Raw genomic sequence first — 17542 nt, 5'->3', positions numbered from 1 at the left:
CGGCTCCACTCCGTACACATTGCACATGCTGCTCCATGCTGTATACCTTGTACACACGCTGCTCCACTCCGTACACCTCGCACACACACGGCTCCACTCCGTACACATTGCACACACACGGCTCCGCTCCGTACACCTCGAATACACACGGCTCCACTCCGTACACCTCGCGCACACACGGCTCCGCTCCGTACACATTGCACACACACGGCTCCGCTCCGTACACCTCGCACACACACGGCTCCACTCCGTACACCTCGCACACACACGGCTCCACTCCGTACACATTGCACATGCTGCTCCACGCTGTATACCTTGTACACACGCTGCTCCGCTCCGTACACCTCGTACACACACGGCTCCGCTCCGTACACATTGCACACACACGGCTCCGCTCCGTACACATTGCACATGCTGCTCCACGCTGTATACCTTGTACACACGCTGCTCCACTCCGTACACCTCGCACACACACGGCTCCACTCCGTACACATTGCACACACACGGCTCCGCTCCGTACACCTCGAATACACACGGCTCCACTCCGTACACCTCGCACACACACGGCTCCGCTCCGTACACATTGCACACACACGGCTCCGCTCCGTACACCTCGCACACACACGGCTCCACTCCGTACACCTCGCACACACACGGCTCCACTCCGTACACATTGCACATGCTGCTCCACGCTGTATACCTTGTACACACGCTGCTCCGCTCCGTACACCTCGTACACACACGGCTCCGCTCCGTACACATTGCACATGCTGCTCCATGCTGTACACCTTGTACACACGCTGCTCCACTCCGTACACCTCGCACACACACGGCTCCACTCCGTACACCTCGCACACACACGGCTCCACTCCGTACACATTGCACATGCTGCTCCACGCTGTATACCTTGTACACACGCTGCTCCGCTCCGTACACCTCGTACACACACGGCTCCACTCCGTACACATTGCACATGCTGCTCCGCTCCGTACACCTCGCACACACACGGCTCCACTCCGTACACCTCGTACACACACGGCTCCGCTCCGTACACATTGCACATGCTGCTCCATGCTGTATACCTTGTACACACGCTGCTCCACTCCGTACACCTCGCACACACACGGCTCCACTCCGTACACCTCGTACACACACGGCTCCACTCCGTACACATTGCACATGCTGCTCCATGCTGTATACCTTGTACACACGCTGCTCCACTCCGTACACCTCGCACACACACGGCTCCACTCCGTACACCTCGCACACACACGGCTCCGCTCCGTACACCTACGGCTCCGCTCCGAACACATTGCACATGCTGCTCCACGCTGTATACCTTGTACACACATGGCTCCACTCCATACACCTCGCACACACACGGCTCCGCTCCGTACACCTCGCACACACACGGCTCCACTCCGTACACCTCGCACACACACGGCTCCTCTCCGTACACCTCGCACACACACGGCTCCACTCCGTACACCTCGCACACACACGGCTCCGCTCCGTACACCTCGCACACACACGGCTCCTCTCCGCACACCTCGCACACACACGGCTCCGCTCCGTACACATTGCACATGCTGCTCCACGCTGTATACCTTGTACACACGCTGCTCCACTCCGTACACCTCGCACACACACGGCTCCACTCCGTACACATTGCACACACACGGCTCCGCTCCGTACACCTCGAATACACACGGCTCCACTCCGTACACCTCGCACACACACGGCTCCGCTCCGTACACATTGCACACACACGGCTCCGCTCCGTACACCTCGCACACACACGGCTCCACTCCGTACACCTCGCACACACACGGCTCCACTCCGTACACATTGCACATGCTGCTCCACGCTGTATACCTTGTACACACGCTGCTCCGCTCCGTACACCTCGTACACACACGGCTCCGCTCTGTACACATTGCACATGCTGCTCCATGCTGTACACCTTGTACACACGCTGCTCCACTCCGTACACCTCGCACACACACGGCTCCACTCCGTACACCTCGCACACACACGGCTCCACTCCGTACACATTGCACATGCTGCTCCACGCTGTATACCTTGTACACACGCTGCTCCGCTCCGTACACCTCGTACACACGGCTCCACTCCGTACACATTGCACATGCTGCTCCGCTCCGTACACCTCGCACACACACGGCTCCACTCCGTACACCTCGTACACACACGGCTCCGCTCCGTACACATTGCACATGCTGCTCCATGCTGTATACCTTGTACACACGCTGCTCCACTCCGTACACCTCGCACACACACGGCTCCACTCCGTACACCTCGCACACACACGGCTCCACTCCGTACACATTGCACACACACGGCTCCGCTCCGTACACCTCGAATACACACGGCTCCACTCCGTACACCTCGCACACACACGGCTCCGCTCCGTACACATTGCACACACACGGCTCCGCTCCGTACACCTCGCACACACACGGCTCCACTCCGTACACATTGCACATGCTGCTCCACGCTGTATACCTTGTACACACGCTGCTCCGCTCCGTACACCTCGTACACACACGGCTCCGCTCCGTACACATTGCACATGCTGCTCCATGCTGTACACCTTGTACACACGCTGCTCCACTCCGTACACCTCGCACACACACGGCTCCACTCCGTACACCTCGCACACACACGGCTCCACTCCGTACACATTGCACATGCTGCTCCACGCTGTATACCTTGTACACACGCTGCTCCGCTCCGTACACCTCGTACACACACGGCTCCACTCCGTACACATTGCACATGCTGCTCCATGCTGTATACCTTGTACACACGCTGCTCCGCTCCGTACACCTCGCACACACACGGCTCCACTCCGTACACCTCGTACACACACGGCTCCGCTCCGTACACATTGCACATGCTGCTCCATGCTGTATACCTTGTACACACGCTGCTCCACTCCGTACACCTCGCACACACACGGCTCCACTCCGTACACCTCGTACACACACGGCTCCACTCCGTACACATTGCACATGCTGCTCCATGCTGTACACCTTGTACACACGCTGCTCCACTCCGTACACCTCGCACACACACGGCTCCACTCCGTACACCTCGCACACACACGGCTCCGCTCCGTACACCTACGGCTCCGCTCCGTACACATTGCACATGCTGCTCCACGCTGTATACCTTGTACACACATGGCTCCACTCCATACACCTCGCACACACACGGCTCCGCTCCGTACACCTCGCACACACACGGCTCCACTCCGTACACCTCGCACACACACGGCTCCACTCCGTACACCTCGCACACACACGGCTCCACTCCGTACACCTCGCACACACACGGCTCCGCTCCGTACACCTAGCACACACACGGCTCCTCTCCGCACACCTCGCACACACACGGCTCCTCTCCGCACACCTCGCACACACATGGCTCCACTCCGTACACCTCGCACACACACGGCTCCGCTCCGTACACCTAGCACACACACGGCTCCTCTCCGTACACCTCGCACACACACGGCTCCTCTCCGTACACCTCGCACACACACGGCTCCACTCCGTACACCTCGCACACACACGGCTCCTCTCCGTACACCTCGCACACACACGGCTCCACTCCGTACACCTCGCACACACACGGCTCCGCTCCGTACACCTCGCACACACACGGCTCCTCTCCGCACACCTCGCACACACACGGCTCCGCTCCGTACACCTCGCACACACACGGCTCCTCTCCGTACACCTCGCACACACACGGCTCCACTCCGTACACCTCGCACACACACGGCTCCACTCCGTACACATTGCACACGCTGCTCCACGCTGTATACCTTGTACACACGCTACTCCGCTCCGTACACCTCGCACACACACGGCTCCGTACACGTCTTACACACACGACTCTGCTCCATACACCTTTCACACCCTGCTCCGATTCACACACCCTGTACACACGGCTCTGCTACATTACAGTGTCAGACTGTCACAGGGGCTTTGGTTTAGCCCATTTTATGCGGGGGGGAGTAATAGCAGCCACAATAGCGTCGTGTCGTCACCCTCTCCCAGGGAGACAGACCTGTCAGAGTCATCGCTCTCACTCACACTGATCTGCAGATAACACAGCAGTGAGCAGCCGAGGCAGAGGAGGCTGTGAGTGTGTCCGTCCCTCCCTGCTGAGCCCCACTCATTCCAAGCACCATTACAGCAGCCAGGCATCCAGTCCACTCACACTGCTCTGCTGCTGACATTATTGCCGCCGGCACCCAGGCTGTGCTCGGCTGTTACCTCAAACTAGCAGTGTCCCCCTCTCTCCCTCTCTGAACAGTGACGCTGGGAGACGCAGGAACATGGGGAAGGGGCGTGGCCTCACAAAAGGGGGTGTGGCGGAGTTCTCCTGCTGTCTCCCGGGAAAAGAGCGTCCTGCGCTGGACAGCGGGGCAAAGAGTCAAATCCGGGAAAGTCCCGCACAATGAGGGACGGTTGGGAGGTATGCTATTGTGATAAATCGCTCGTAATAGAGGACGGAATATGATGCAAATTTATTAGGAACAAGAAACTTCATGTTACAGTTCCCGGCACATTGATTATCCCGTCAGTGGGTGACAAAGCTGCATCTCCACATAAAACATGGCTGTCTGGTATTGTCAGCCCATAGTGCCACCACCTGAAGCCACACGACTAGGCCTCACTGAACAAATCAGGAAAATTCATTATGCTGCTCATAGCAACCAATCACAATGCAGCTTACATTTTTCCAGAGTTGTTTACAAATTGAAAGCTGAGCTCTGATTGGTTGCTATAGGCAACACGGCCTGTTTGTTTACCTGAGCTTGGTTTCATAAATGAGGCCTACTCGTGGCTTCATTAACACATTAGGTGCCGAGATAATTAGCACTGACCTGTCACAGAGGGCAGTAATGGCAGTGAAACAATAAAACTGTAACTTTCTTCACTCAGTCAATAGAAGGCGACATTAGCTAATTGCTATTAATTACATCACCCACACTCATCAGCCCGTGTCCACAACATGGCCACCTCCATTACCTGTGCCCCTTCCCGAGTGACTTGGTAAGGCGAGTATTGTGTGTCCCCTTATTCATGTACCAGAAGCCCGACCTGTGTCCCCACCCCCAGTGACTTGGTAAGGCGACTATTGTGTGCCCCCTTATTCGTGAACCAGTAGCCCTCCGTGTCCCTTCTCCCAGTGACTTGGTAAGGCAAGTATTGTGTGCCCCCCTATTCATGTACCAGTAGCCCTCCGTGTCCCTTCCCCCAGTGACTTGGTAAGGCGAGTATTGTGTGCCCCCTTATTCATGTACCAGTAGCCCTCCGTGTCCCTTCCCCCAGTGACTTGATATGGCGAGTATTGTGTGCCCCCTTATTCATGTACCAGTAGCCCTCCGTGTCCCTTCCCCCAGTGACTTGGTATGGCAAGTATTGTGTGCCCCCTTATTCATGTACCAGTAGCCCTCCGTGTCCCTTCCCCCAGTGACTTGATATGGCGAGTATTGTGTGCCCCCTTATTCATGTACCAGTAGCCCTCCGTGTCCCTTCTCCCAGTGACTTGGTAAGGCGAGTATAGTGTGTCCCCTTATTCATGTACCAGTAGCCCTCCGTGTCCCTTCTCCCAGTGACTTGGTAAGGCGAGTATAGTGTGTCCCCTTATTCATGTACCAGTAGTCCTCCGTGTCCTTCCCCCAGTGACTTGGTAAGGCGAGTATAGTGTGTCCCCTTATTCATGTACCAGTAGCCCTCCCTGTGCCCCTTCCCCCAGTGACTTGGTAAAACGAGTATTGTGTGCCCCCTTATTCATGTACCAGTAGCCCTCCCTGTGCCCCTTCCCCCAGTGACTTGATATGGCGAGTATAGTGTGTCCCCTTATTCATGTACCAGTAGTCCTCCGTGTCCCTTCCCCCAGTGACTTGATATGGCGAGTATAGTGTGTCCCCTTATTCATGAACCAGTAGCCCTCCGTGTCCCTTCCCCCAGTGACTTGGTAAAACAAGTATTGTGTGTCCCCTTATTCATGTACCAGTAGCCCTCCGTGTCCCTTCCCCCAGTGACTTGGTATGGCAAGTATTGTGTGCCCCCTTATTCATGTACCAGTAGCCCTCCGTGTCCCTTCTCCCAGTGACTTGGTAAGGCGAGTATTGTGTGTCCCCTTATTCATGTACCAGTAGCCCTCCGTGTCCCTTCCCCCAGTGACTTGGTAAGGCGAGTATTGTGTGTCCCCTTATTCATGTACCAGTAGCCCTCCGTGTCCCTTCCCCCAGTGACTTGGTATGGCAAGTATTGTGTGTCCCCTTATTCATGTACCAGTAGCCCTCCGTGTCCCTTCCCCCAGTGACTTGGTATGGCAAGTATTGTGTGCCCCCTTATTCATGTACCAGTAGCCCTCCGTGTCCCTTCTCCCAGTGACTTGGTAAGGCGAGTATTGTGTGTCCCCTTATTCATGTACCAGTAGCCCTCCGTGTCCCTTCCCCCAGTGACTTGGTATGGCAAGTATTGTGTGCCCCCTTATTCATGTACCAGTAGCCCTCCGTGTCCCTTCCCCCAGTGACTTGATATGGCGAGTATAGTGTGTCCCCTTATTCATGTACCAGTAGCCCTCCGTGTCCCTTCCCCCAGTGACTTGGTATGGCAAGTATTGTGTGCCCCCTTATTCATGTACCAGTAGCCCTCCGTGTCCCTTCCCCCAGTGACTTGGTATGGCGAGTATAGTGTGTCCCCTTATTCATGTACCAGTAGCCCTCCGTGTCCCTTCCCCCAGTGACTTGGTATGGCAAGTATTGTGTGCCCCCTTATTCATGTACCAGTAGCCCTCCGTGTCCCTGCCCCCAGTGACTTGATATGGCGAGTATAGTGTGTCCCCTTATTCATGTACCAGTAGCCCTCCGTGTCCCTTCCCCCAGTGACTTGGTATGGCGAGTATTGTGTGTCCCCTTATTCATGTACCAGTAGCCCTCCGTGTCCCTTCCCCCAGTGACTTGGTATGGCGAGTATAGTGTGTCCCCTTATTCATGTACCAGTAGCCCTCCGTGTCCCTTCCCCCAGTGACTTGGTATGGCAAGTATTGTGTGCCCCCTTATTCATGTACCAGTAGCCCTCCGTGTCCCTTCCCCCAGTGACTTGGTATGGCGAGTATAGTGTGTCCCCTTATTCATGTACCAGTAGCCCTCCGTGTCCCTTCCCCCAGTGACTTGGTATGGCAAGTATTGTGTGCCCCCTTATTCATGTACCAGTAGCCCTCCGTGTCCCTGCCCCCAGTGACTTGATATGGCGAGTATAGTGTGTCCCCTTATTCATGTACCAGTAGCCCTCCGTGTCCCTTCCCCCAGTGACTTGGTATGGCGAGTATAGTGTGTCCCCTTATTCATGTACCAGTAGCCCTCCGTGTCCCTTCCCCCAGTGACTTGGTATGGCAAGTATTGTGTGCCCCCTTATTCATGTACCAGTAGCCCTCCGTGTCCCTTCCCCCAGTGACTTGATATGGCGAGTATAGTGTGTCCCCTTATTCATGTACCAGTAGTCCTCCGTGTCCCTTCCCCCAGTGACTTGATATGGCGAGTATAGTGTGTCCCCTTATTCATGAACCAGTAGCCCTCCGTGTCCCTTCCCCCAGTGACTTGGTAAAACGAGTATTGTGTGTCCCCTTATTCATGTACCAGTAGCCCTCCGTGTCCCTTCCCCCAGTGACTTGGTATGGCGAGTATAGTGTGTCCCCTTATTCATGTACCAGTAGCCCTCCGTGTCCCTTCCCCCAGTGACTTGGTATGGCGAGTATAGTGTGTCCCCTTATTCATGTACCAGTAGCCCTCCGTGTCCTTCCCCCAGTGACTTGGTATGGCGAGTATAGTGTGTCCCCTTATTCATGTACCAGTAGCCCTCCGTGTCCCTTCCCCCAGTGACTTGGTAAAACGAGTATAGTGTGTCCCCTTATTCATGTACCAGTAGCCCTCCGTGTCCTTCCCCCAGTGACTTGGTATGGCGAGTATAGTGTGTCCCCTTATTCATGTACCAGTAGCCCTCCGTGTCCCTTCCCCCAGTGACTTGGTAAAACGAGTATAGTGTGTCCCCTTATTCATGTACCAGTAGCCCTCCGTGTCCTTCCCCCAGTGACTTGGTATGGCGAGTATAGTGTGCCCCCTTATTCATGTACCAGTAGCCCTCCGTGTCCCTTCTCCCAGTGACTTGGTAAGGCGAGTATAGTGTGTCCCCTTATTCATGTACCAGTAGCCCTCCGTGTCCCTTCCCCCAGTGACTTGGTAAAACGAGTATAGTGTGTCCCCTTATTCATGTACCAGTAGCCCTCCGTGTCCTTCCCCCAGTGACTTGGTATGGCGAGTATAGTGTGTCCCCTTATTTATGTACCAGTAGCCCTCCGTGTCCCTTCCCCCAGTGACTTGGTATGGCGAGTATAGTGTGTCCCCTTATTCATGTACCAGTAGCCCTCCGTGTCCCTTCCCCCAGTGACTTGGTATGGCGAGTATAGTGTGTCCCCTTATTCATGTACCAGTAGCCCTCCGTGTCCCTTCCCCCAGTGACTTGGTAAAACGAGTATAGTGTGTCCCCTTATTCATGTACCAGTAGTCCTCCGTGTCTCTTCACCCAGTGACTTGGTAAGGCGAGTATAGTGTGCCCCGTAATTCATGTACTAGTAGCCCTCGCTGTCCCTTCCCCTTGTGACTTGGTAAGGTGAGTATTGTGTCCCCTTATTCATGTACCAGTAGCCCTCCATGTCCCTTCCCCCAGTGACTTGGTATGGTGAGTATTGTGTGTCCCCTTATTCATGTACCAGTAGCCCTCCGTGTCCCTTCCCCCAGTGACATGGTAAGGCGAGTATTGTGTGTCCCCTAATTCATGTACCAGTAGCCCTCCGTGTCCCTTCCCCCAGAGACTTGGTAAAACGAGTATAGTGTGTCCCCTTATTCATGTACCAGTAGCCCTCCGTGTCCTTCCCCCAGTGACTTGGTATGGCGAGTATAGTGTGTCCCCTTATTCATGTACCAGTAGCCCTCCGTGTCCTTCCCCCAGTGACTTGGTAAGGCGAGTATAGTGTGCCCCCTAAATCATCTACCAGTAGCCCTCCGTGTCCCTTCCCCCCAGTGACTTGGTAAGGCGAGTATTGTGTGTCCCCCAATTCATGTACCAGTAGCCCTCCGTGTCCTTCCCCCAGTGACTTGGTAAGGAGAATATTGTGTGTCCCCTTATTCACGTACCAGTAGCCCTCCGTGTCCCTTCCCCCAGTGACTTGGTAAGGCGAGTATAGTGTGCCCCATAATTCATGTACTAGTAGCCCTCCCTGTCTCTTCCCCCAGTTCAATAATGAAGCCATAAGTTACAGTTATACATTTTACTTTTTATTTTGCCTCTTAGCACTATTCCCCTGTGCCACCCCTTCCACCCTATGAAACTGCTTCCCCCGCTTATGATTTCCATGTTGGCATAAACGATCCAATTAGCTGAAGTGTTTGATGACCGCCGCCATGTTTATACACCCAGGGATCGGGGATGAGCAATCATGGCTCAGTTCTTACATCCATACCTCAATGTCTCCAGCTGTGATAAAGTGTGTAGGTAATAAAGATGTTACCGGCAGCTATAAAAACACAGCTGTGCCTCCTGACAGTATCGTCAGTGCTGGGAACATCTGTACAAGTATGTACACCCCCACAGCGGAGGACCGTCCTGCCATACAAGCATCATGGTCATCCCAGAAATGAACCTTGGCCAAATATTGCAAAATTGCTCATATATCAATTCCCTATGTATTTTAGGTATTTTCATTAATGCCTGGTTTTAGTGCAGCGCTGCGGAGGTTAATTCATGTGGTTTTCTGCCCTTTTTATGCTGTGTGTATCACTCAGACTTGTCAGAAATGTGGAATCGGTGCAGGCCTGGCCGTCAGAGTATATATAGGGTGGACGAAGCATTTCATTGCGAAACGCGCGTCGGGTGTGGTGGACACCTGGACTCTCTCTGTCACCTCTGGTAATGATTATGTTTATATATATGTTAATATGTTATACACATGTCAATGTGATTGATTAGACTACATCGAACCCCCTTTATCTAGTCTTACATAGTAACAGTTAGTAAGGCCGAAAAAAGACATTTGTCCATCCAGTTCAGCCTATATTCCATCATAATAAATCCCCAGATCTACGTCCTTCTACAGAACCTAATAATTGTATGATACAATATTGTTCTGCTCCAGGAAGACATCCAGGCCTCTCTTGAACCCCTCGACTGAGTTCGCCATCACCACCTCCTCAGGCAAGCAATTCCAGATTCTCACTGCCCTAACAGTAAAGAATCCTCTTCTATGTTGGTGGAAAAACCTTCTCTCCTCCAGACGCAAAGAATGCCCCCTTGTGCCCGTCACCTTCCTTGGTATAAACAGATCCTCAGCGAGATATTTGTATTGTCCCCTTATATACTTATACAATGTTATTAGATCGCCCCTCAGTCGTCTTTTTTCTAGACTAAATAATCCTAATTTCGCTAATCTATCTGGGTATTGTAGTTCTCCCATCCCCTTTATTAATTTTGTTGCCCTCCTTTGTACTCTCTCTAGTTCCATTATATCCTTCCTGAGCACCGGTGCCCAAAACTGGACACAGTACTCCATGTGCGGTCTAACTAGGGATTTGTACAGAGGCAGTATAATGCTCTCATCATGTGTATCCAGACCTCTTTTAATGCACCCCATGACCCTGTTTGCCTTGGCAGCTGCTGCCTGGCACTGGCTGCTCCAGGTAAGTTTATCATTAACTAGGATCCCCAAGTCCTTCTCCCTGTCAGATTTACCCAGTGGTTTCCCATTCAGTGTGTAATGGTGACATTGATTCCTTCTTCCCATGTGTATAACCTTACATTTATCATTGTTAAACCTCATCTGCCACCTTTCAGCCCAAGTTTCCAACTTATCCAACTTAGTCTTATTTATGAGTATTTTCTCTTGTATGTTTAGACAATGTTCACACATACGTTGGCCCAGTATTTATAGGGGTGTAGTATTGTCTTTATGAGATAGAAATTTTTATGTCATATATTGTATTACGTTTAAATAACAAACATTCATTACCCCATTCATACATATATTTATATCTGTGATTGTATACATGCGAGTTATCTCCAGGTGTGTCCACTTTTTTCTTCCTGTATTTGTTGTCCTCATCCTTGGATTATACTGATTTTTAATATTTTTTGTGATTTGATAATAAAAATATCTTTTATTCGGATTTACTCTTGTGTGGAGCCTCTTTGTATAGATATATATAGTGGGATGGAAATCAATGGGAGTTAAGGAAACATTAAATGAGAGCGATGTCTCCAGGGAGCAGAGCCCGAGACCCCATCCTTTAGATGAGAGGGGGTCCCATGGCCAACCCCACTCCATCCTGACACTTATCATATGTTATGGAGACCTGGCCAGTGACAGAGGAGCTTCCCAGGGGCCCCAGGAAAAACATGGAGGTACGAAATATGAAGAAAATATGTCAGGCTCAAAGCTGCGAGAATCAATCCTGATGAATACAGCAATATTCCAAATAATGACCGGCAGCGGGTACGCAGCACACAAATGTCTGCTGTCTACAGAACTGATCTGTGGCTCTCCAGCTGTTTCCAAACTACAACTCCCAGCAGGCCGCGTTCAGGGCACACTAGGGGTTGATGTTTTGCAACAGCCATAAAGTGATGATGTCACTTTAAGAACTTTCTTGCATAACACAAATTCCGGCGGCAGCATACCGGGGGCGAGATGTCTTCTTTCTCCAACTCACAGGGGAAGTTATTTTGGTTGCGCTTTAAGGGTATGGGCACACGACGTCTACATGTACGTACCTGCAGGGTCTTACCTTTAGAGTCTTTTGGGTACTTTTCTTTTTTGCACTGTCATTTTTTGCTTTTATTGTATAAAACCGCCTGCAGAACGGTCAGATCACTCCTTTTAGTCTCTTCGCAATTGTGGAGCCATTAAAAGAAGCTGAAAGGACTGAACACGCTCAGGTGCGGTTTCTACTCTGCTGGCCCTAGGGTCTTTCTCTGTAGCATTTATTTAACGCGTTTGAATCAGAAGTCATGGACGTACCCCTACTACGTCAACAGACCACAAAACCAGGTTTCCTCGCTAAATGGTGTAAATCCGCGCCATGGACCCCCCATACAGGAGACGCCCAAGGGCCTCAAGTCACTTCACTTCCCAACCAGCCCTGATTGTCTTGGTATGAAGATGGCATGGGACTGACACCAATGCCACTTTGTGGCCCACCTATATAAAGGAAGCCTTTTTCTCTATCAGCTCTGTACTGTTGGCCGCCCAAACGATAATTTACTGTTTTGTCCACCCACAGTGATAATGGTTGTGGAAGAGAGTCCAAACTATCACCCAAGATGTGATTCCTACGATAGGGTCTTCCGACACACCCAATACTAGCCCCTCACCATTTCCCTGAATGAGCAAGTCTTGGTCCCTGTGAGATATACACATTCAAGATCATCATTCATGGTCACACTCCCCCCCCCCCAAAAAAAAATTCTTTAATTACCTTCAACATGTCCTTATACCTTCCCATCTCCGAATGAGCCGTTATCAGGCATCCAAGGACCCGAAACCTGCCGGTGGCATCAGTGGTCTTCTCCAATACCTTAGTCCAAACCTGTAAAGCCTTCTCCGTCTGGTTGGATTGGTAAAGCTGAAGTCCTTTTTGGATCTGCTGTTTGGTTTGGTCCTGACCCATTCCCACGCCCAGAAGGTTCATAAAATCTTAAGTACCCAAATCCAACAAGCTGCCACGTAGAATCCAGATGAAGGCTGTGGCTACAGAAAGCAGCCGCCCATAGTTTCCCAGGAATTTGAGCTTCCGGAGGTAGCGAGGCGAATGGACAGGTGTTAAACCCAACCAGGAGATATAGATTTCCCAAAGAGAGCTCGTGATCCTGACTCGCAACTGAACAAGCATAAGAACTGCGATAAGATAACATAGAGGTACCCAGCGTGTCAGGGAAAGTGCATACGCCTGGGTTGTGCGAGACTCCCAGATTTAGCCCCTGCCCCCATTGCCGGGCACAGCTGTCCCTGCCAATCTCAGACTCGTCTCTTCAAAGGAATGCCAGCACTAGTGACTCAAGGTCAGAGGGAGCTCGCACCAGAAACCCACCCTCCATTACCAGAAACATGCAGCAAGATCCAAAATTAAAAGGCCTTATGGTGCCCACCAGCACAAGCCATACGGGAGTGGGCTTAATTCTGCATGGCCCTACCCCGCCCAAGGAGAGAACAAGCCGTATAAAAATACCCCCAAGACAGACAAATGATCAACTGGAGCAGCAACAGGAATGTCCTGGGCTAAGCCTACCGTGCCCATACGGACTGCTTCCCAGGCTATTAACGAGTCTCCGTAACAGCCTGCGACATATTTCTGCATGCAGGACTACCGTGGAGTCAATTAGATGGAGTAATGTCGTCCTTGTGATCAACGTTACTAAGGAGTGAAAAATACAAGCCGGGGATAGTAGCAAAACATCCCACCAGCAACGCAGGTGTCCACCCAAACCCTACACCAGGATGCCGCTGTAAAAAACATGGAGTTAGGAAAATCAGAAAAAATCCCATTCAAGTGCAAGAGGTCATCATTCAATGTGGCAAACCCTGCGGTGTGCCAATACCAGGTGATTCTCCAAGGGGCAGCTAAGAAGGCAAAGGTTAAGTTACAGGTTGGACTTCTGTCTACTTTCAACCTTAACACTACAAAGTCGAGGCCGACCCTGGATCTAATAACCTGAATATGCATCGTCATGTGGCTGTCATGCAGCAGCGCCGTACAGGACAAGAGGACACGGCAACAAGTGGCCAGATACGTCCCCCAAGCTGCTCTGTCACCCACCGAGCCCAGCACCACCTCTTCTTCCATCACCCTCTGGATGTGATACCAGTCTACGACTTCCCATCAGTGCATTATTATACATGTCATCCCAAGACTGTGCTGCCATTATTTGCGCCAAAAGAAGGGGTGACTTGTGACCACATGATGTGAGATTGCACCATCCGCTGGCACTGATAGTGAATGGGGCTGTACAGACATCTAGTAGGGTTGGGGGGGTGTGACGGGAATTATTAACGCTCCTACGTTATGTTTGTAGAGCCCTGCGCCACATACTTTCTCCATATTAATGTCTATGGATGTAGATGAGGATAGAGAAGCCCTCGGAGGTGGTTGTGGTGGCACATTCAGTGGTGAAACATGTATACATATATATGTGTAAAGTCATTCATCAAGAAACAGCTGACCGCACCACCAAGAGACTGAGTGAATGAACACATGAGCTGTCAGCATGAGCCGGCCACTAGATCTCGGGTGCTGGACCGAGAAAACATAACAATGCACATGCGAGTAGAAAAGGAAGCGGCAGCACTCACCGATCTTCAAAGCAGGTAATACTTTATTGCAGTAAAATCTTCACGGCTCGGGGGTGCATATACAACAGAGTGTACAGGTCAAACGACAGCCGTTTCGCGCTGCTCAAGCGCTTCAACAGGTTTGTCCTGTTGAAGCGCTTGAGCAGCGTCTCCAGTCTCACCAGGGGGGTCGTGCTGGGAGCCAAGAAGAAAGGGAACATTTCACACCTTCTAGCTCTTTGGAAGAGAGATGTCAATTGCAGCCTGACACTGTCTATCTGTGGGAACTTTTACACAGGGAGTCTCGGAGCAAATGGTGTGTTCATTGGGGGAGCGGCCGCGGTCCAATCAAAAACAAGCAGTTATGGTGTTGGCCTGAGGGGCTGGTCTGGAAGTCTGACCTCCAGAGTAAATCTATAGATTAGGCCTGTATACATAGACTCGTGTTCACATTTGAGGGCAGCCTGGGAAGATGATGTGTTCCACCAATTCCATATTCACCCACCCTCAGGGAGCAGAAAGCGGACTACAAGTTAGCTATTTCTGTAAGTTTTCTTCTATTTTATAACTGTATGTCTTTTTATTACCATATTTTTATACCTTTTTCTTTACTGTAAGCACTGAATCTGTATTTGTATTAAGGCATAAAACTAACAGTTGAACCTTGAATGTTCTAAAGAATCCATAGCCTAAGGTGTGTGAGCCTTATAAGTGGTAGACAGTATTAGTAATATTTCCGGGACTCATCGCCCGTGTATTCGGTGAGTGGGGGCACATACTTTTCAGTTTGCAACTTTATGGAGTGAGCGGTGAATTTTACCATCTCTGTCCAGGGTTGTGAAGTCAGAGTGCATTTTGGTGGAGTCAAGAGTCAGTGTCATGAAAACTGAGGAGTCGGAGGTTTGGCTTGCCGACTCCACAGCCCTGTCTCTGGGGGTCCCACAATGAATGAGCGGGGGGTACGCAGGTATGTGTCCGCTCGGCGCGGAGTATTCGGTGAAATAATCGGACCACACTCGCTCTTCTCAAACAATTTAATAGCAAACAAACAAAGAAAGGTACCACACGTTACAAAATGACTTCTAGTCGGTTTTGTGTTTGTGTATGTGTGTGCACAATTAAAACAGTTTGTAAATAGCTGGAAGGAAGGGGACGGGATAGAAAGAAAAGGTTACAGAAGGTTAATCATTAACACAGACACGCTGGCTTCAAACTCGGAGAACTCTTTAATCCACAAACTTTAGCGATCGGCTACGCAGTAGTGGTTACCTTTTCTCTCTTTTTAATCCTTTCTCCTCTTAAACCATTAAAGAAAACTTTATATTTTTCTACATTTTACAATTACAATTTCACACAAAAAAAAATAAAACACAAAACTATTAAACAAAGGAGAAAAAAAAAAAAAAATAACAAAACTAAATTTTTTGCTTTGCAAATCAGAGAAAAATAAAAAACAAATTCAAGACAATTAAGAAAAAACAAAAAAACAAGCATCTGTGAGGAAGGGAGAGTGGAGATTTCATGAGTCCGGTCACGGCAGCACAGAAGGACAACTTGGTCAGATAGTGGCAAATTCTCAGATTTTTTGACTTCACATTGTGAAATAAATCACTCTACATTGTATTTTTTTTTCCTCCTAGTAGAAAAAGGCAAAAAAACTGTACAAAATCCTAGTGTTAACTACAATCAGTTTGTACCAATATAAAAGCCCACAGGTTTGTCTCCAAAAGATTTTTTTTTTTCTGTTTTTTTTATTTATTTTTTTTTAAACTTTATATAGAATTATTCACAAAAAGCAGGCAGAGATTAGGAAGGCAGAGGCGACGTTACGGCAATGCAGAACGTCACCACAGAACTTACACATTTTATATATATATTTTATTTTTCCTTCTCTTTGTTGTCTTAAAAAAAAAAGTAGTCAGAAGAAGCCGATTTTGGCATTTGTTGGCCCTTTCGGTAACGGTGTCCGTAGTGGGAGCGTCTCCCGGTCAAGCCGTAGGTTGTGAGGATACAGAGAAGAAGTCGCTCCCTTCTGCGCGGAGCGGCGTGTTCAGGCTGGACCGGGGGGTGTCCTGCCTCGAAAATAAAAAAAAAACATACAAAAAAAATAGCACGGAGCTGAAGACCAAGCCCCGGGGTGCGCACCGTTATGTGTGGGCCGGGGGTTATACCCTGTGGACGAGACAAGCACCATAGGGAACACTAGTGACCGGCTCCCGGTGAGGCGGGAATACAGCGGAGGCCGTTATTCCCACAATGCATTTCATATGGGCGGAGCCTGTAACCATCGTATGGGGTGTACAGGGGTGAGGAGGCAGTGCACGGCCGAACTATCCAGAATTTCCACCTCAATCCGAAAAAGAAAAGTGGAAACCTTGCGGGAGGCGGTCCAGAATGAGAAACATTGGCTATGAACGATGCGTGGTATTGTGGTACAAGACTGCAATACCAGAGACGGCCAGTACACAAGAGTGGCGCTGTTCCGGGATAAAAATGCTCAGGGGTTTTTTCCCCTTATTTTATACAAGGCTTAGCAATTACGAAAAAAAATATAAAAGTTATGGGACTTCCGATATGGCGGAGCATTAGAGCTCACCTCTGTAGAAACGCAGACACGTTAACGAAGGAGGTCATTATCATTCTCCTTCCCAAAAAAAAAAAAAAAAAAACGGGCTGAAGACAATTGAGGGTAAATTTTTGAGCCCTGAATATATATATTTCTAATTCTTCGCACCAGAGGATTTGTCATTGAACGAGCCGCTCTGCCCGGTGTCGATGCCCAGTTATGTCGCGTTTACGGTGCCAACCACAAAATGCCGCGCCGTCATAAAACTGCGCGGTTACCCTGCAAGTTAGGGGCAAGAGGCCGCGGCGCAGCCTGAATACGCCGCCGATACCTTGTACCGCACATCTCAGACATCAAAAGGAAAAACACAAAGTTAAAACAAAAGGACGCGGCTAAACCAATTTATGCTTTAAAAAAAAAAATTAATGAAATTTTTACAGCCCTGCTTTGCACTTTTACCTCTAAAAACACAGAAATAACTCGGCTCAGCGAGCCCCTCGTTGGGGGGGGTATTGAAATGGCTGAGCCATGGTGAAAAACAGACAGAGGACAAGG

The 17542-nt window shown here is 50.4% G+C and overlaps 1 protein-coding gene across 1 annotated transcript in view; it reads right to left on the bottom strand.

Moving 5' to 3' along the window:
* RAPSN (receptor associated protein of the synapse) overlaps positions 1 to 13051 on the bottom strand; it is a 34995-nt gene extending 21944 nt beyond the window's left edge. Inside the window, exon 1 of the mRNA XM_069739847.1 lies at positions 12572 to 13051. Within this exon, the coding sequence (XP_069595948.1) occupies positions 12572 to 12784 (213 nt within the window). The 5' untranslated portion in view covers positions 12785 to 13051. The remainder of the gene's footprint in view (positions 1 to 12571) is intronic.
* Between the last annotated feature and the right edge of the window lie 4491 nt (positions 13052 to 17542).

Source organism: Ranitomeya imitator, chromosome 9 (assembly GCF_032444005.1).
Source record: "Ranitomeya imitator isolate aRanImi1 chromosome 9, aRanImi1.pri, whole genome shotgun sequence".
Taxonomy (NCBI): domain Eukaryota; kingdom Metazoa; phylum Chordata; class Amphibia; order Anura; family Dendrobatidae; genus Ranitomeya; species Ranitomeya imitator.
The sequence above is the reverse complement of the archived record's forward strand: the minus strand, read 5'-3'. Positions and strand labels throughout refer to the sequence as shown.